Raw genomic sequence first — 20,924 nt, 5'->3', positions numbered from 1 at the left:
ACCTGCTGCAACTTACTGACAGTGAGTGAGTGAGGACCTTTTATCAATGTAGCTACTTTTAGCCATAGGATGCGTTTTGAAATATGGCTCGATATTTCTCGGCTCCCCTACTCTGATCACAGAAACCAGGTGCGTTATTTAAGAGATCAGATTACAGCAGAAAGCTGATTGTAATCACAGTAAACAGGTAACATACCTGGTGGTGCGCTGTGGCCTGCACGGTAGCCATTAGTCTGTTGTATTAGTCCTTCATTTGTGTGATTTTCTGTCATTAAAAAAACAAACATTTCTGACCACGATTTCAAAAAGCTTCTTTATTTAGAGGATGATGTCATTGTACATTGTATGTCATTGGATAGAGAGGACAGGAAGCAAGACGCGGCATTTAGCATTTACACTTACAGCAGCAGTTATTGGTCAAAAACGCCAACCGGTTACATTAAGGTTTGCATGAACAGAAGTCAAATAAATAGAAAAAGGAATCTGAGATCAGAGGTCACCTCGGTCCCTGTGGTCAGTGTGGACCAGAGCGAGTTGCACAGATTTTTCTTTTTTTTTTTTTTAGAGCAGTGAAGTGGTCTTTAAAATATGTAAGCTTAAACTAAGGAATTTATCTCTTCTTGGTGTGTATGCTTCATACATTACATATCATTCAGTCAGCCGGAGGTTTGAAAAAAGATGACAGAGGCATGTATCAAACGATCCTTTAAGATACATTTAAGGGATTTCATGGATTGAAAAAACGGTGCTGTTTTGAACAGCCATACATCCACATATCTTAGTCCAAGACCAAAATGAAAATATTAGCAAACCATAGTGAACGTGTGAGGGTACACACCAGACAAGACTAATGGCATGAGGTCGATAGATTAGAATAAATCATGAGCATGAATTACTCATTTGAGAGCACAAATGATTCAATTCAAACCACAGAGTTATGTCCAGGGTGCTGAGGTCACAGCGTTAACTCTCTGCACATCTGGACACATGAAAAAGAGACTAGACCCCCACGTCTGTATAAAGCAGCACGTGTTGAAATAACATGAACAGTTATATCTTGTGGGAAGTCGCAGGAGGCACAGACAGATACCGTGGAAGCTCCGCCTCCTAGGAGAACAAGTGGCATGCTGGGAAGGAGGAGGGGTTAGACGTACATTAGGAGTATTCTTATCCAAACTGATTATTTTACAGTCGATCGTCATCCAAAGAGCATACAGACATGAATGTTAATAATTCCAGTATTTCACATTTGTGATTCATGTTTTGAAGGAAATCTGCTAAAAAAACAGTTAGAGGGCGCTGTTCTTCCAGAGCAAACGGTGGGAAAGCTGTCACAGTTTCTGCTGAATGGAGCGAAAGATCAACAGAGAAAGCACGTCCAACATGTTTATCCTCTTTCAGGAAAGGTAAGCAGTGAGGCTCATGGGAAAGGTAGTCTTACTATAAAGGAATACCATCAGTGAGAGTAACCTACTGCTGCAGCAACACAGGAGCAACCAATCGAGGGCTTTCCAGGCTGAAAACATTGGAGGTTTTGATGGAAATTTATCAGCAGCCCTTCGTTAACGAGCTTCATTAAGGCTGCTCGGTTTAACGTCATCAGCGATCCATTAGCAGTCCTGCGTGGCCCTCTCTAAGTCTTCGTCTTTTTGCCCCACCTCTTCCTCTTCCTCCTCGTCTTGGTCCTCTTTCTCGCTCAGTTCCTCTCCTATCACGTCTAGCCGTGCCTCCTGCCCATTTAACACCTCCTCCTCCTCCTCTTCCTCCTCCTCCCCCTCATCGTCATTATGAAGCCTTGCCTCTTGCAGCTGCAGCCGTCGTTCCTCCACCAACAGGAGGCGATCTCTGACGCCCTCGGCTGCCGATGCCGTTTCGCTGGGACTCCCAAAGTACTGCTCGCTCCTGAAACAGTGACAATTCGAGTTAAGAGTTTGTATATAGTGTTTTTATGTGTGTGTGTGTGTACTTGTATTCATTACAATGTGGGAACAAAAAATTGTTAACACAGTCACATTATGGGGACGCACTGACCATATGGGGACAAAAAGCTGGTTAATGTTTAAACCTTATGCTTCAAAGTGGCTATAGTCAATATTTTTACAATGACTTCTTTTATATGAAAGAAGTCACTCGTAGTGACAAAATAAAGCAGAATTATCACCCTACCAACTCTTAACATGCAACAACGGTCCCTGTTTGGAATCAAACCAGCGACACAGAACTATTCAGCTATGTTTTTTTTTTGTTTTTTTTAAATGGCCCACAAATTTACTGCTTTTGTTCACTCTCACAGACATGGTTAGTGACTAGCTGGTGAACATTACAAGTTTACAACACCAACTTAAATGAAAATCATATCTGACTAAAGCCTTGTTTTCACCACTTGAATAATACGCCAAAAACTCAGTTAGTGCAAGCTAAAAGATCGGATTAGGTTAGGCGTGGGGTGGTTATGGTTAAGGTGATGGTCTCCAGAGAATGTAAATGTGCCTGTTCGTACCCATCAGGGAAGATAACAGGCATGGTCAGTCTGTCCAGGAGAGTTTTCCCCGAAGAGTCGACTTCATCCAGAGACTCCGGGTCCACACATTCCTGTTGTAACACCTGAAGCACAATAAGAAGACATGTACATGGCAAATTTAGATTTTCAACGCCTGTGTGGCCGCGATGGTGTGCGAGTATCTGTGTGAGGTTAGCCGTTTCGACAAGGACACCAACAAGTGTGCCGACTACATGTTTTTTATTTCTACCAAAGATCAGCAGATAATATCGACCTGCATAGACCAAGCTCTAGCCTCTTTATAAATATAAATATCGAGTAATAATAATCTCTCTGAGCCTGTCTCACCTTTTCGGCGGCAGTGTGGAAGTTCAGAGCCAGCTCCAGTCTCTGCTGTCGCTCCTCTGTGCTGACAGTAAACTGTTTCCAGACCCGGTTGAGTCTTGGCAGAGTGTCTCCAGACGAGCGCGTCGTACAGCGCAGAGACTGACAGAGGACGACAGTCGCCTGCAGCAGCTGACGGCCATAATCATACGTGCTCTGAAGGAAAAGACAGAAGACAAACTTAGAGTTATTGTTATTGTGCTGTGTCTGATGTTTTGTTTTTTAGAATTATTTCATCCTTTTTCATCTCTCTGAGAGTAAAAGTTTCATGTTAACGGTGGATGTGAACGACAAAAAGCTGCTATCAATGTTTTGACATGAACAATAGATCGAGTCACTATGAGTGGTCTGGAAGTGTCTCACCTGAGCGACGTCCACAAACTTCCGGTGTTTGTCCAGCATGGTCCTGGTCTCCTGAGTGTCATCGCCCAGTCTGATGTGAGTCTTCAATAGGGCGTCCAACAGCTCGCCAAGCCACTCAACAGCCTGAACACACACACACATACATATATAGATCACCATCTCCTCAATACAGTAAGTACTGTATTGAAGTGTATGTTTGCGTCCTACCTGTAAAGCGTCTTCTTCACATTTGAACAGTTGAACCATCTGTAGCATCTTCAGCCTCCTCACATCCACCATGTCCTCACACCTGAAACACACACACACACATTGCAGCATTCATTACAGCATTAATGTGAAAGTGTTTGATGATTTATCTCTGAGTTTTACCACTTGTACTTAAAAATGACACTTGAGGAAAGGTCATGGGCTCATTAAAATTTCATCCTCAGGATGGAGATCGGGACATTTGATGAAAATCTGATCAGTGCTTGATTGATAATCAGTAAAACTCCTAAGACTCATGGGAGCTGTAGTTGTGGAATTCTAGCTTTGGGATCATGGGGTTCAGCAGTAGATACAAATTTTATGCTAAACCTTTTCAGAAAGACAGATGAGAGAAACCTGGTGGTTCTCCCTGCAGAGCTCTGCAGTGAAAAAGACAAAGCAGAAGAAGAAGGTCACCTCTGCTTGCGGAGCTGCATCTCCTCCATCACAGCCTGGATGTGCTGAACGTTGTCGTGCTGTTCTCCAGCTGGACTCTCTGTTTCCTCCAGAGACCACGACGGCTGGCTGCACATCTGCTCCAGCAGCAGTGCTCCCTTCTGGCGCAGAGAAGTGAGACCTGCCTCTGCACGGGGTGGAGACACTGAATGTCACGGAGGAACTTTACTACACCCATCGCTAAACAACGTGTCACTGCTCGGGTCAAAAAAGATGTACATGCTTAATTAACGCCACAAAAAGATTTATCATTCAGAGCACGAACCGACAGTCTGCAGCTTCTCCTCCAACAGTTTGAGGTTTTGCTGAATGGAGGCTCCGTCAGCTGGAGCCACATCAGCACAGAGCATGCCCAGTAGACCGTCTAACTGCTGGGACAACTGCAGACACAAAATCAGAGTAAATCAGAGTCGGCTTCATGGTTTGTGAACAGACCAACATGTTTTTTTCTCTTGTGATGGACCAAGCTAGCAGTTTCCCCCTGCCTACAGTCTTTGTGCTAAGCTAGGCTAAACACGTCCGGACCTAGTGCTATAGTTAACACTCAGTAGTTGCGCGCGTGTGTGTGTGTGTGTGTGTGTGTGTGTGTGTGTGTGTGTGTTACCTCCTGTGTGGTGCTGTGGAAGACCTGCGCCGCCTGCAGGACGTTCTGTCGGCCCTCCAGCTGAGCCGCCTGTCTGTAGCAGACGTCACTCAGCTGCTGCTGCAGGGCCTTCAGCTCCACCACTTCCTCCTCCTCCCCGGCACTGAGCAAGGCAGCGATCTGCTGGTTCAACTCCACGTACACTGCAAACCACTCCTGTATACACACGAACACACAGAACCAGTCCAATGCTCTTATTTGCCATCAAGCGTGCACTGACACAAAGGTACATTATGCTTAAACTAGAGCATCAAACTCCACTCAGATCTGTATTTAACCCAGATCTGATGATTCATCGCTTTGTCTTTATCATATGTGTTGCATTACACTGTGCTGGCTCTCGATCTCCTCGTGTTTCTGCTGTAGGGCCTGAGCCGCTCGCATCGAGTCTCCGATCTCCTGCTGGGTCTTCAACAGCTCTGAACCTGGACCCTGCAGCCATGTGACCACCTGAGATACAGAGAAAGACAAAACACAGACTCAGTGATGTGTCTTGCGGGGACTAGATGAACATCATAAATCATTTTGTTATGATTGATAAGACATCTCTTTGAGTCTCTGAGCTGCAGCGCAGCAGAGCCACCAGCAGAGGGCTCGCAGGCTCATCAAACATGACATCAAATCTTTCCTTATGTAGTCTGCATTAAAATCACATTGATTTTTTATCCACTTCATATTTTTCTTGATACATAAATATATTTACACGTCACAGTAAAGCATGCTGAAATATTAAAAGTGATATCTAAGCACATGAGCGGTGAGAATGAAATCATGCAGACATCATCACAGTTTAACTGAATTATGGATTTTTAAAAAGTGGTTCCAGTCATTTATGCTTGTTCTTTCATCAGCGTGGAGGAGACCAAAGAAATATATAAAATACATTTAAAAAAAGAATGCTCAAAATCAAACCAGGACAGGCAAAGATGTGCTAACTCTGACACTATGACAAAAACTTTAAAAACAATGGATCCTACATTTCCCATAATGCAACTTAATGCATCTTTAGATCGACCCTCTCTGATAAACGCTCACATTTTTCAAACATCAAGTCTCAAGTTTGTAACGACTGACTGTTCAAAATATCTAAAAAGTCTCTCATGCATCCTCCCTATCTCTCTAAGTTAACCGTGATGACATCATAAACTGAGCTTCATGTGTGAAATCAGTAAAGATTTATGGTTCCAGACTATGGGACTTAGTGGCATCTAGCTGTGCAGTTGCTGATTCCACCCTCCCCGCCTCACCCTCTCCTTCCTAGTATAAAGGAGAAACTACAGCAGCTACAAGACACATGGAAAACCTGAAAGATTCTATCTACATCCAGCATTAAGAGGACCTGCAGTGTTTGATGACATTAAAACTCACTCTAAGGTAACAAAAACATAATAATTCTTATTTTCAGGTGATTATAAATGAATGAAAACAGTGGGCAGCCAACATTCGAGCACTGATGTTCTGGATGTCAGATATAGACAACTCAAACACCCCTAAATGGAAAATACTCCCTGTGGGTCCACCTCCTTACCAGCCTTATCGTGCGCTGAACTCCTCTTATCATACCTCTTGTGGCATATTTGGTAAGAATTTGGAATCAGTTTAGGAGGTCATTTACTCTCAACAGCCTCTCCCTTTTTGCTCTGATAATAAATCATATGATAAAAATCAAATAATGCCTCCTTTGATGTTGGACAGAGCCTGTTTGGTTCAAGAGTGGGATACATTCACTACAGGATCTTTATGTATACAATAGCTTTTGCATCTTTTGAACAGTTAGTAAACAGATTTACTATCCCTAGATCCTACTTCTTCAGATATCTATAATTAACCTATAACTTTATAACCTCACACTCAAGTTGCTTTCCCTTATGTCCCCCTATATCTCTGTTAGACTATTTTCAAGCTGGGTAAAAACTCATAGGTAGGACATATAGTCTTCAACTTGTCAACTTTAGATAGTCTCAAACACAAATGTGAGGATTTCAGTGAGCACATCCCAGATGCAGTGTTGCAGAAAGTTATGAGAAGGATTCACTCATCATCCATTTGTCAATACAAGATAGTGCGCCGACTTCACTGGTCAAAGGTTAGGTTGTCCAACATTAGACCAGAGTTAAACCCTACTTGTGATTAGACATCACTTCTGGCAAATAACACTCTCTATAAAATATGAATGGAACCAATAGATCCATCCCCTCTTACTGCTCTATTTGGTGTTACATCACAGGGTATGAATTAAAGTAATTATAAGTGCAGTATGGTAGCATTTTGTACACTGCTGTCCAGGCGACTGATTCTGTTCACCCTCGTCCTCCTTTATACTCTAACTGGATTAAAGATTTTAAACTAGGGATTAGTTATTGTTTGTATTCTGCTTGTACTTTGGATACTGTGAAAATCTTAAGTAAACAGACCTTTATCAAAAAAAAAGAAAAAAAAGGTGATTTTGCATCTTTGTTTTTTTTAATTATTACAAATTTTTATCTAATTAAAAAAATATTTATTTTTACACAATATTCACAGTCTAAACTACACTGTGCCTTGTTTGGTAATGAGTGACCAATGCTTTCTTTATATTTATAAATAAAATCATGAACAGTCATCATGATTTTATTCTGAGTTGACGTTAAAACATTCACCATCTGGAATCCAGATGTGTGTGGGTCAGTATCATGATTTGATTGTATTTATCAGGTCAGTGATGCCTTAAAGAGCTTACACACACACACACACACACAGAGTTCGATCAAGAAATAGGCCAACCCTCCCCACTACCGCAAACAAAAACAAATCCTGCAGGCGAGTGACCGACATGTTCCGGTTACCATGGCAACCCCAGGCTCTTCTTCAAGACAGTGGCGTTACCCATCAGCCCCTGCGGCTAACAGGGACCTCAATCACCACGGCACAGCCTACTATAAGTGCTGTGGAGCAGTGAGGCCGCTCACTGACACAGTTTCTGAGGGTCAAAGACTTCACGATGAGGAGCAGGACTCTGTACACAGAGAGCATGCGGGGGATATTAACACGGGTGTGCTGTGTTCAGGAACATGAACTGTACTTTGAATATTATTAATGAAATATATTTAGACTTACAGATGGCAGATGGTGTGTGTGTGTGTGTGTGTCCATGTGTGTGTGTGTGCACGAGTGCATGTGTTACCTGCATGACCTTGGCATGGATCTCATCTAGCTGGGTGCGTTTGTTTCGCTGCCTGCAGAGCTCCTGGTATCTGGTGTACTGTTCTCTGAGCGAGTCCAGCAGCTTCATCACCTGAGGCTGAGCCAGCAGCTCCTCCTCCATGGGGCACCAGGCTGGACCTGGAGGTCAAAGGTTTAAAAGGTCAGACAGAGGACGGGCGGGGTTGGAGTCCAACTTTAGATCGCACAAAAGGTGCCTGGAATGGTTAATTCTAGGACATTCAAATATCAATTCAGTCTCTCATACACTGAGTCACACTCTAGTATCCTGTGTAGTACTACTGAATGCCTCCATTCAGCTGAAACTATTTTGCACACAACAATACAGATGACACCCCTTCATTCATCCATCCATCTATTCCTCCGTCAGTCTGAGCTGAGCTGACACCAGGATGACCGACAGCTGCTTCCTCACCTCCCTGTCCTCCTCCTCCTCCCTCTGAGCCGTTGAAACGACGCTGCTGCAGCTCCGACAGCAGCTCATGACCTGCAGACAGACAGACGGGTGCTGGTGAAGTGTGTGTGTGGGGGGTTGTTTTGAGATTAAAGAGCAGTGGAAACAATTACACAACAGCGTTTGTGTACATGCTGTTATATTATGAAAGGAGCTGGTAGAGGGAGGAGGGTGGTACCACAAACAAAGACTCCTTTCACCTCTGCCCAACACACAGACACAGGCTGCTCAGTACAGTGAACACTGCCAGCCATCCACCCATTCATTCATCCATCATCCAATCATCCCTTAGTGTCTGTTTAGCTTCAGGTCTTGGTGGCAGAAGCCTGAGGGTTCCAAATCAGGTCAGTGCCAAGGAAACTTATTTCAGCTGTTTGGATCCACGATGACATTCCTACAGGCGCTCCTCTCACACCTCGTGACCACAAGTGAGAGTTGAAGGACAGATCATTTGTTGTGTACACAGTAAGTAAGCAATAAGAGAGTCAGATATAGGGTGCTGGTTGGGGGAAAATCCTCAGCAAAAGGTTCAAATGAGCTCATTCATCGAGTGTTGGAATGCTATCCTAATGCAATTTGAATGTATGTAGAATAGCCTGTGGACTGATTTCTACGTAAAGGGCTCAAGCGCCTTCTCTCTCCGCTTCCCTACGATGTCAAGAGTGTACACCTGCTTAGAAATGGAATTTGCTAAAATCAACAAACAGCTAGTCCAAAGTCAAAGCTTGAACGTTATTAATATATAACATATATTGTGGTTTTATCTGACTAATGTTGGCTTGCTAAATAAAGAGGAAGAATTGTTCAAAAGCTATAGTAGCAAAAGGACCGTCTTGGGTGGATAACATCAGCTATTTAAAAAGGTGCAGTGTGTAAGATTTGGGACCTTTTTTTTTTTAGAATAAGGAAGACATGAAATGTAGCATTTATAACGATGTTTTCATGCATGCATAATCACCAGAAATTAAGAATCTTTTTGTTTTTTTACTCTACAGTAGGAGCGGCTCCTCTTCCATGGAGACAGCCATGTTGGAACACCATGTTTCTACAGTAGCCCAGAACAGACAAACTAAATACTGACTCTAGACAGAGATTTTGTTGTCAAGTGTTGTTTCTCCTTTACACTAGGAAGATGAGGGTGTTGCAATGCAGCGATTAGACCAAACAACAACCAACAAAATTCTACACACCCAGACTATAATGGGCTAAACTGGTTTGCAGTTTGTAGGTTACCTTGTCAGCTTGCATTGCGACGTGACGGGATACATGCTGCATGGCTGGTTACCCTTGCTTGCTAACGCTAGCAAAACGCTATCTGAGTGAATATATTGTTTATAGCTTGCCAAGCTAATGTGATGCATGATGCTAACTTATATATTAAGGGCGTTGATTTTAGCTAACAACAAATTATGTAACGGCAAAGCAAGGGTCTGAAACCAACAATGTCTTTCTACAAGGCAGAGACCAACTAGCTAACTGTAACCTAAGCTAGACTTAGGTTAGCCAGCTGGCTTGTTGCTTTGTGGTGTTGACTTATGTGGAGATTTACAAATGGAAAGATAGTTTGTATCATGGAGCCAGTGTTCCAAATAAAATATAGGAACGTTACAGATAGTAATGTTATTACTAAATATCACTGTAGTTTATTCTCCAGTGTTCATTTCAACCTGTGTTTGCCTACTATTCCATGTCAAAATAGCTTCTGTGAAAAAGGTCTGTTAATGGCCAAAGATGTCATTGTGAAGAATGTTTTTCTGAATGTTACATGGAGAACCTTTGTATTATAAAATTCTATTTATGTTTCCCTGTTGAGCTGCAGTCGAGGAACAGTATCTTAATCATTTCAGTCATGGGACAGACGTGTAAAATTGTCACTACATTTATGTCACAACATGTATGTCAGAGAAGATGATATTTACCAGTCTGAAGGACAGTCTCTGGGTCAAAGGACGGCAAGAGGGCACAGTCAGCTGATCTGCTGAGGACAGAAAAAAAACACAGTTCTGGATTTCATCTGTGCACCCTTCATAAAATGTAGCTGGTGTGTGTGTGTGTGTGTGTGTGTGTGTGTGTGTGTGTAGGTGCGTACTTATCCTTGTCCACCGCGTTGCTCTTGTCACTTTCATTGATAACGGACAGCTCGTCCAGCAGTGATGTCGACTCTTTGGTGAACTTCTCAAAAACCTGCAACAAAGTGCAAAAACAAAATATGCAGTGTGAGGTTTCCATGGCGACAAAGAATATGAAATACATGAATTGATTTCAGTATAAAATAATGACCAATCTCTTGTTGAGCCAGTCGCTGTGGTCGTAGTCCAGACTTCCTCCAAAATCGTCCGTCAGCTGACAGGGTTCAATGTAACGGGTCAACTTATTGGCTGAAACCAGGATTACCTGAGAGGAAGCACCGACAGCAAAGAGCACATTAGTCAATCAGTGTTTTATTTTGGTAGTTTGGCCAACAGAGAGGCGTTAAGCATCTGCAGGTCATGGTCACAAACTGTCAGCAGATAAAAGAGAATACCCACACAGGATGAAAAAGTTCCCAACGTGATGATTCAGCATCAATACAATCAAATGTTCACAGGGAGTCTTATTAATTCCACATTAAACTCATCTATATAATGTAGAAACATGTATATATTTCTACATTATATGTACAGTATCCACCTTTTGCTTTGATAAAAGCTTTGCTCACTCTTCTCTCAATCAGTTTTCCAACAGTCTTGAAGGAGTTACCATATATGTCAAGAACTTGTTGGCCGCTCTTCCTTCACTCTGCGGTCCAACTCATCCTAAACCATCTTAACTGGGTTTACGTCAGGTGATTGTGGAGGCCATGTTATCTGACGCAGCACTCCATGCACACCCCTTGTTCAAACAGCCCTTACTTAGCCTCAGTGTGTGTTTGGGGTCATTGTCATATTAAGAAACAAATTATGACTGGATGGTCACTACAGAATACTATGCTAGCGAGTCTAGCCTTGTGTTTTGAATAAATCGCCAACAATGTCACCAGAAAAGTACCCCCACACCATCACATGTGTATGCACCATGGTTCAAGGTGGGACCCACACATGCAGATTCCATCCGTTCACCTTGACATGGCAGTTGTAACAAATATTCTCAAATAATTTTCAGACCAAAGTACAGATTTCCACTGGTCTAATGTCAATTCCTTGTGATTCTTGGCCCAAGTAGTTCTCTTCTTCTCTTCAAGTGAATACACTTGAAGACACATTCGTTCTTGAAGTTTTCAGATTGACTGACTTTCATGTCTTAGATGGACTGTTGTTTCATTATACTTAGTATAAAATCTAAAACATATTTTGTTTACCACATATTTCCATGTATGTTTCAATGTCTTCAGTGTTAATTTACAATGTAGAAAAAAAACAAAGAATAAAGATAAAACATTGAATAAGAAGTGTGCCCAAACTTTTGACTGGTGCTGTATGTATTATGTTATGTGAGCTACAAGACCTTTTGATGGAAATGTTTCACTCAAAGGTTGATCCCTGTGTTCTATCTCACATTTCAAATCCAAACATTTTATAGGACCTCACACTTATGATTCATATATTCATAACTGTGGGGGATAATATCTTTTAGAAGTTTCCTCTGGCATGTTTCAACACATTGAAGCGTACATCATGAACACAGTGAATGATTTGTAGTCATAACCACGACAATGGTTTCTTTTTCATTCTGCAAATTATGCTTCCTCCCTCCCTCGTTTCTCTGTCCTCCAGCCAATGACCTAAAAACAGAGCGAGGTCCGCTATGATCGAGGATGTTCCACAAGGTCGGTTCAGTATTTCAGGGTTAGTGCAAGTTGGCAGCAAAGATATAATTAGTCGTCGTTTTCTTAACCCTTACGAGTCATGTTAGTCAGCACTGAAGAATCACTTTGAGCTTCCTCCAGAGAACTCTGTGACTCATCAGTCAAAGATTTGAGCTGTTCTTAAGACTGTTTCTTAGCTGTTTTATGCAATCCAGCACTGATCACAGATTCTATATCTAACATTTGCTTCAGTCTATCAGCCCAGAAGTGTTCTTGGATCATAAGACAAACTTCTGCTTCGAATTTCTAAATCTGGAGATGTTCACAAAGAGCTGATCTGAGGCCTCTTCTTAGTGAAACAAAACAAGTTCTTACTTCCAAATGCAACATTTTCTGTGCACTCTCTGTGTTTCATCACTCTCTGAGCTGGATCTGTGTGACAGGCTGTTTTACAAATAAATTTGGATGGTCAGACAGTTGGTCTTGAGTGTGTCCTCCAGCTGTCACACACACTGTGTGCGTTTATTTAAAATGTTAGGTCAGACTTTAAGGCAGCTGTGCGTCACACACCCCACTGTGACATCCACACGCACACACACATACTCCATATTTAAGATGAGTCACATTTCAACACAGTCACTGGAATCTCCCTTCCAGCAGCTGTGTGTGTGTGTATTAAAATAACATGCTGTCTAACAAACTCAATCCAAAGCACAAAAATCTCACAACTTACACGTGGACTTGCATTCTAACTGTGCTGTTATTAGTCGACTCTTAAATGTTGGAGTGTCCTTGAATGCACCATCAGGGGCAGCACAATGAAAACTCCACTCTGACTTAAAAAAAAAAAAAAAAAAAAAAGGAGTATGATGGATTATCTGTCTGCGGCAACTTTCAAGTCCAAACACACCCAGCAACCTACTCTGGTTACCGTGGTAACAGCTGTGCTCTCTGTCAGTAAAACCACACATGGTCCTGGCTCAAATTTCCAGCAGCACTCAGGACAGTTAATGATGCTCAAGGTTATCATAAGTGGCTCCATTTCTCTCGGTTTGATATCAGGTAACAGTACAGTTCAATGTGTGTGTGTGTGTGTGTGTGTGTGTGTGTATGCGTGTGTGTGTGTGTGTGTGTGTGTGCCAAACAAACTGCCCTCACAACAGCAAAAACTGGAATTACAGACAGACAGTCTGTTTTTCATCCGTCCATCCATTTTCTTTAACCCATTATCCTCAAGCCTGTCCCAGCTGACTTTGAGTCACTTTGCGCTAGAGGCGTGGTTCACCCTTGCCAGCTTATCGCAGGACACACAGAGACATACAGCCATTCACATTCACACCTACGGAAAATTTAGAGTCAGTTACCTGGTCATGTCTTGTCTGTGGTCATGTCTGTGGGAGGAAGCCGGAGAGAACCCATGCAGACACGTGGAGAACATGCACATAAAAAGGCCCCAGCCGAGGTTAAAACCAGGAACCTTCTTGCAACGCTAAACCACTGCACCACCATCCCGTGCCGCAGTCTGTTTGTCTCTGAGGTTACTTCAAAGTTAGATTAAAAACTGGGTTCTTGCTCGTGCTCTCGCTCTCGCTCCTCTCTGTGACCACAGGCTCTCCAGAACAGCTCTAGACACGTTTGTCTTCAGATGTGGTGGAACGACAAGACCTACAATAACAACACTTAAGGAGGCCTAAGAGGTGGACCAGAAGATGTATTTCTGGAACACCACAGTGAAAAACACAGAGCACCAAAGCCTCACAATGTTCCCAAATGTTCAGGTTAAGGAAAGCTCCAGGTTACAGAGAAGAATCTGTTACCACAGATGCTTTTCTAGACTTTACCTGAGCTCAACAATAGCAATCACACTTCTACAAAGCCTCACATTGAGAAAACCTCTGTGATCATTTGACGTTAAGTTCCTGTTTGACAAAAAAAGCCCTTATCGAATTCACAAAAGCTTCTCGTTACACGTCAAAGAGTTCAAGGAGCGTAAAGGAAACCTGAAGCTGAGAGACTCACCTCGAAGCCAAGGCGGTCTTTCTCCTTCCAGAAGCAGAAGTGTGTGACCTTCTTATCCCAGAACTCATCTGGCTTCACCACGCAGACCAGCGACACCTCGGCTGGAATCACATTCTGAAACGACATCGATATCGTCACCATCCTGACAGAGTGATGCAGTCACGTGTGTGTGTGTCATGAATGAATGAGACCAGTATCGTGCTTGCTTGTACCTGCAGCATGAGCACCACAGTCTTCACGATGTTCCACTGAGACTTACGTCCGTCCACGATGACGGTGAAGCCCCGAGCCTTACACTTCTCACTGAGAGAGACAAAGAGGAAGCATTTTATATCACAAGGACATCATTCAAACTGTGAACACCAACATTTACATACAGTTTCCTGTTCATGCTGCATTTCACAGCTGTCCATCCACACAGACATGTTCCCTCTGCTTCAGATTGAAATTATGAGTTCCCGGATCAGAGGTAAGCTTCTGAATGTTGTTTTTATAGACAGCTCAAGTGTTGGGCTCCTGAACAGACTGTAAAATATCAACAACTAACAGATTTATTTGCAAGGATTTAAAGTAGAACTCAAGTTCAGGTCTGTACTCAGGTCAGGTTTGTACTCTGGGATATTATTTATTAGTTATGGCAACACTACGCTCGCCAAGTTGCTGCTGGATTCACAGGTCTCAGCAGATACTTTGGTGAGTACAATGTTATATAAATCAATGAAAAAACTATAAAGACCTAAATACAAGACAATATATTTTTTGCAGATTAACAGATATTCTTTTTTCAAAGGTAAGTGTAACATCAGCTCCAACAGAGAGTGTTGCAATATGGCTTGTGTGACTTCTTCAGAGTTGGTCAGCCTTAAAAGTGTATATGAAGGATGAAGGCCAGTTTAATCTACAGGAGTTTGTAGAAAGTGTTTTAGAGGTAATAAATCTTTGACGAGGAATAACGCCTCGTAAAGCATCTGTCAACATCTTTACTGCAGAGATAAAACAGGCACTGAATCGTCTGTCGAGCTGCCAAGAACTATCACTGTCAGAGGATGCCACGACGAGGAGCTCATGAAGACAGACTGCTAACAAGCAAAGTAAAAATCACTGAGAGCCTGACACGAGAGCGTGAGAGTATGAGACCGGGACACAAATGTGGGATTTACTTTGTGCTTTTATGGAAGAAAAGTCTTCGAAAGATGAGGACTCAGTGTTTCTCTGGGAATCTGTCCCAACAGGACTCAAAGTGTTTGTGTCTTTAAAACGTCTGCTGAAAGGGACAGTTCATCTTCAAATCAGGATCGTCTCATATTCACGCCAATACCGCAAGTCTCAAGTTGTAATAAATAAAAAACCCTTTAAGCTTTTTACTGAGACTGGAGCCAAGTCCAGATCCAGCTGCTCTTCGGTGGCAAGTTCACTCCAAACATGTCGAAAGGCTTTAAAAAACGAGAGCCTCTCAACCACACACACACATATTACTGCGTGTGTGTTTGTGTGTGTGTGTGTGTGTGTGTGTGTACCTGGGGATACTGAGCAGGTAGTCCAGTGTGGCGCTGAGCTCCTCCATGCTGGTCTGATCTGAACTGAGAGGGATGGTCAGAATCAGACCACTGCGCCGGTCCTTCCCCCCTAAATACAAATGGACAGGTCACGTCTGATTAAACTGAGGTCACACAGTCCACACACAAACACGTTACCTCATAATGTGTGTGTGTGTGCATGCTTTACCTGACAGAAAGGCCAGTTTCTTCTTGAGGATGGGGAGGATGGTGGTCGCTTCCATGTTAACGGTGGACATCTGTAGACACACACACACACAGACAGCACTTAAAGGTGGTTGGTTGATATTCATGTTGACAGAACTGTTCCTCCTGCCCATCCTGGCTATGAAGTTCAATTCCAGTACTCTGTGGTGCCCAAATCCAGCAAATCTTCATGAGTTATACTGTGAAATTCCCTCCTGTGATGACGGAAGGAAAGAAACAAAAGAAGAAGAGAAACTTCATGCTGAATAACACATAAGTTTAGACACTAGCCCGCAACCTCAGACACTAACCCGCAACCTCAGACACTAACCCGCAACCTCAGACATTAGCCCGCAACTTCAGACATTAGCCCGCAACCTTAGACACTAGTGATCTCAACACTGGTCCACAGGTTCCGACACCAGCCCACAACCTCAGACACTAACCCGCAACCTCAGACATTAGCCCACAACCTCAGACACTAACCCACAACCTCAGACACTAACCTGCAACCTCAGACATTAGCCCGCAACCTCAGACACTAGTGATCTCAACACTGGTCCACAGGTTCTGACACCAGCCCACAACCTCAGACACTAACCCGCAACCTCAGACATTAGCCCGCAACCTCAGACACTAACCCACAACCTCAGACACTAGCCTACAATCTTAGACCTAGACTATCCCATGGGATCTCAGACACCAGCTCATAAGTTTAGACACCAGCCAACATGATCAGATACTAGTCCACGAATTTCAAACACTGATCCTCAATCTCAAACACTTGCCCATATGTTTCAACATCAGCCCACAGGATCAACAACTAGCCCACAATCTGAGACACTAGCCAACATGCTACTAGCTCACAGTTTGAGCACTACCTGTCACAACTGTATAAGAAAATAAATGTGTGAATTTCCCAGAATGTTGAACTATCCCTTTATAAATCTATTTCACTGCAGGTTTTTTTTATTTTTGTAATATAGTAACATACAACCACATTTTTAAAAAAGCTGTCTCACTGTGTAAAATGTAAATATTTTGAATTTGATGCCAGCAACTTGTTTCAAAAAAGTTAGGATGGTGGCAGTGAGATAAAGATGTGGAGGCGTTCACCAACAACAACTTAAGAACGACTGGATTAAGTTTTTCAACGTAAAATGACAAAGAATCTGTGGATTTCATCGCCTACAGTTCATTGTATCATCAAAAGATTCAGAGAAGATAGCCGTGATCTTCAGGCCCTGCAGACAGCAGTGCATCAAAAAACAGACACGACTTTACTTGAGAAAATCATCGTCTGTGATCACAGTTCATCACTGCATCCACAAATGACAGCTCAAACTCCACCAGACAAAGAGGAAACTGGGTGTAAACCAGATTGAGAAACAAACTGTGGACGCAAGCTCATTTAAGATGGACTGAGGTGATCCATGAGGGTATGGGGGTGCATTAGTGCATATGGCATGATGGGTAACCCGAACATCTGTGAAGGCACCATTAATGCTGAATGATATATACAGGTTTTTGAGCAACACATGCTGATGCAAATAGACAATATCTTTTTCAGGGACGGCCTGACGGATTCACAGCAAGTGTGGGCGCTACTCTGACTTGCCTGCATCCAGACATGTCACCTATTGAAAACGTTCAGCACGTTATGAAACAAAATATGACAAAGGAGACGCTGAACTGTTGAGCGGATGTAATCAGGTAAGTACTTTCAGCTTTACAGCAGAGTCTCCTCAGTTCACAGATGCACGCAACGCTGAGGTGATGCAACACAGTGGTAAACATGACCAACTTTTTTAAATGTGGTGCTGACGTCAAATCCAAAAAATGGGTTTATACTTTTCCAAAAACAATAAATTCTCTCAGTTTCATCTTTTGGCATGTTCTTTTTGTATTAACAAATAAATTAAAATAAAATATGGAGCTTCAGTGTTTCACATTTTTAGAAGCTGGGTTGTGTTTGCATTTTTCCATTCAGTTCATTCCCTGCTTGTAATTTGTAGTCACACACACACACGCTCTGTCATTTATACTCCGTACCTCCTTTATTCCATCCACTCGACGTCATTTTGTGTTATTTTAGCATGTGGCGTGTATATTTAGACTTTGTACACTGTATTTATTTTAACATGCACTGCAGATTTGAACATATCAGGGGACACAGGCATCTTATCCTGACAGTCAACACGTCCTGATGGAGCAGACTACATGAGTATTTCAAACTTTTACTAAAAAAAATTCAATGTTTCCCCATAGTTTAACTTTTATACTCACAAATATTTATTATTAAAGAGAAATACTCCAAACATAACAAGTCAAGTTTGCAGTTTTCAGGAGCTTTTAGTATTTTAAAGTTTATTTTATACTAAACTAGGACTAGACTTATGAATTAATCTATTATTGGGTCAAACATTATTGTTATGATCATCAGTATTGGTAGTATGAGTAGCAGAAGCAGCATTAGTGAGGATAAATGAGTGTTAGTGCAGCAGCAGCCAGTCCTGCTGCAGGGCTGCATCTTCCTCCCCCTCCTCCTCTTCCTCCTCAGCCAGCCTGCGGCCTGGCTGCAGCCCGGCTCGGCCCGGCCAGGCTCGGTTTGTCTCGGCTTGGTTCGGCTCGGCCCACAGACACAATGACCTACATTCAGCTGCAGCAGCAGCAGCAGCAGCTGCAGCAGCTGCAGGCTCGCAGCCGCCTCACCTCAGCCTCGATCTGCTCCAACACCGATAACTTCGGGATCGATCAGGAATAAGTATCGATCGGGAGGTTTTTCTTACCTTTCTGTTAAATCTGCACCATTTCACTGCCCCGATTTTTTTTCTCTTCTTTCTCCTGTCCTCTCCACGTCCTCCTCCTCTTCTCCTCCACTCCTCGGTCTCTCCTTCTCCTCTGCAGATCTTCCTCTCCTCTCCTGCTCCTTCTCTTCCTCCTCTCGGACTGATCAGTCAGCAGATGTCTGATCAGTTTTCCATGGAAAACTCTGAGGAGCAGCTCAGCTCGTTGTCCCTTGGCTTTCAACAACAGTGGAAACAGAGCAGGCGGTGGATGCAGCTCGCCGCTCTGCGCAGCCTCAGTGAAGCCGGGCAAATGAAGGCGACTTCCGGTAGAGCGACATTCCAAAATAAAAGCCCTGAGGAGGAACACGTCCAGCAACCACTACTGCCCTCACAAGAAGCTACCTTTGTCTTTAATGCTATTATAAATATTTGATCCTTTTGGTATTTATGTAATTATTTCAGTCCACGAGGCTGGGTTAAAAAAATCTTTGTCAGTTCAGGACTGCCAGGACTTAAATCATGGTGGACGAAGTATTCAGATCTTTTACTAAAGTAAAATATATCAGTATCTCTGCATTCAAATGGTACACCGGAATATACTTAAAGGTCCAGTGTGTAGACTTTAGTGGCATCTAGAGGAGAAAACTACAGTAGTCATCAAACTGCTCCTTATGTAGAGCTAGTGTTTGGTTTGTCCCTTCTGGGCTTATGTAGTTACATAATATAATATAATATTTAATGTCTGTCAATAGATCCCCTTACACACCTTAAAAGTACCAAAAAAAATATTGATGCATTAATAGAGGTTAGATAAGATAAAATATAATAGACTTTAATAGACACAAGGCAGATTTACTTGTCACAGCATCTCATATACACAAGGAGGATAACAAAATACTAAGTAAGAAATATATAGTAAGTAAGAAATAGTATAGTAAGAAATATATAAGAAATATATATAAAAAAGTCATGAAGTTATGCTGGTGTTAAAGAGTGTGACAGCTGTTTGAATGAAGAACCTTCTTACATGGTGGGAGTAGCTGTCTGTTCCTGAAGGAGCTGTTTAAGGCCTCCACAGTCTCTCTAATATGTAAATATCATTCATTATGCAGCTGGAAATGGTGGGGCTAATGAACTACTATGTGTATCAAAATACATCATAATCTGTTAGTTGATTGTATGTTTTCTATTGGAGAAAAGTACAATATTTGGATGCAGCCCATGGTAAGATAAAATGCAACTACTCAAGTAAAGTATAGGTACATCAACATTTAGGGACGTTTGTTTAGTCAGTAGGTAGAGTGTGAGAGGCTCAAACCTCGCCGCAGTGGCACAGGGTTTAACTCTGACCAAAATTGTACAGTACTTTGTACTGTAACTAGACTTTGTTACTATCCACCACTGACAGTTTACAGTTATGCTATAGACCTCCTGTAATGGTCTTTATAAAGAAAGTCATACTGTTGAACCACTGAGCTGAAATGTTGACTGTGATTTCCATCCATCCAGTTTCCAGAACTGCTGCTCCTTATCAGTGATGTGGGAGGCTGGAGCTAATTCCAGCTGGCTTTGGGCAAGAGGCAGGGTTCACCCTGAACAAGTTGCCAGTTTATCACAGAGCTGACACATAGAGACACATTCAAGCCTACGGGGAATTTAGAGTCACCAATTAAGCTGTAAAAACACAACACCCAAGATAACGCAAGTAAACCCACATAGACACAGAAAGAATAGGCAAACTCCACACAGAAAGGCCCTGGACGACTGAGGTAAAGACATGGACGTCCAATCCCTCCAGTGAATATGAAATACTTCACTGTATAGATGAGCATTTAGACAGATTAAAAATTAGACCCGATGACAGCACTAGATGAAAAGTTAAGCGATCACCATTGATATGATGGTTTTGGTCACTGTAAATGCACTCCTTGTGGGAATAGTCTATGGCGGATGTTCAGACTTCAGTCACAGTTTAGGTTGTCCAGTTTAATACTGATGTGAAATCATTCAGATTTGTTCTCTCACTGTGTGTATGTGTTGGCTTGTAAATAACAGTTGATAATGGAAGGTGCCTCAATATGTAACTGATACTTAAATGTTGGGTTTCAAAAGGAATGAAATAAAAACTTTTTTTCTTTATAATTCACTTGATTTTTGCAAAAACGTATATGTCACATGCTTTTATTTTGAAGGCTTCATTGTCCCTTTTCGGTCTTAGCTTTATGAACCTGCAGTCGTGTATCCGGGGGCGGGACCACATATTGACAGGCCACGCCCTATCAATTTTAGACCACTGAGGCGTTCAAGTACCAACACTACAAAACTGTAAAATCCGACGCTCAG

At 42.4% G+C, this 20,924-nt stretch overlaps 1 protein-coding gene across 2 annotated transcripts; it reads right to left on the bottom strand.

Moving 5' to 3' along the window:
* Positions 1 to 299: 299 nt before the first annotated feature.
* sestd1 (SEC14 and spectrin domains 1) lies at positions 300 to 18,912 on the bottom strand. 2 transcript variants are annotated; one of them, XM_027291025.1, is made up of 19 exons: positions 18,582 to 18,912; positions 15,776 to 15,845; positions 15,568 to 15,676; positions 14,263 to 14,353; positions 14,051 to 14,164; positions 10,528 to 10,641; positions 10,337 to 10,431; positions 10,167 to 10,225; positions 8,209 to 8,280; positions 7,756 to 7,913; positions 4,920 to 5,042; positions 4,554 to 4,748; positions 4,215 to 4,329; positions 3,911 to 4,076; positions 3,455 to 3,536; positions 3,248 to 3,370; positions 2,849 to 3,040; positions 2,501 to 2,604; positions 300 to 1,902 (listed from the first exon to the last, which is right to left on the bottom strand). In XM_027291025.1, exons 2-19 carry the CDS (start codon positions 15,843 to 15,845, stop codon positions 1,611 to 1,613), a joined length of 2,274 nt encoding a protein of 757 aa, XP_027146826.1. In that variant the 5' UTR covers positions 18,582 to 18,912; the 3' UTR covers positions 300 to 1,610. The 2 variants fall into 2 exon arrangements, with proteins under 2 accessions (XP_027146826.1, XP_027146827.1); XM_027291026.1 differs by having other exon boundaries at positions 10,167 to 10,222.
* Between the last annotated feature and the right edge of the window lie 2,012 nt (positions 18,913 to 20,924).

The sequence above is a fragment of the Larimichthys crocea genome, chromosome XVIII (genome assembly GCF_000972845.2).
Source record: "Larimichthys crocea isolate SSNF chromosome XVIII, L_crocea_2.0, whole genome shotgun sequence".
Classification (NCBI taxonomy): Eukaryota; Metazoa; Chordata; class Actinopteri; family Sciaenidae; genus Larimichthys; species Larimichthys crocea.
Note: the sequence above shows the minus strand (reverse complement) of the source record. Positions and strands in the feature narration are given on the sequence as shown.

Coding starts and splice junctions, on each gene's coding strand:
- sestd1 (XM_027291025.1), bottom strand. CDS start 15,845: ATGTCCACCGTTAACATGGAAGCGACCACCATCCTCCCCATCCTCAAG. Junction 5,043..7,755: donor TCCATGCCAAGGTCATGCAG/GTAACACATGCA, acceptor TCTGTATCTCAG/GTGGTCACATGGCTGCAGGG. Junction 3,041..3,247: donor AGTTTGTGGACGTCGCTCAG/GTGAGACACTTC, acceptor CTTTTCCTTCAG/AGCACGTATGATTATGGCCG.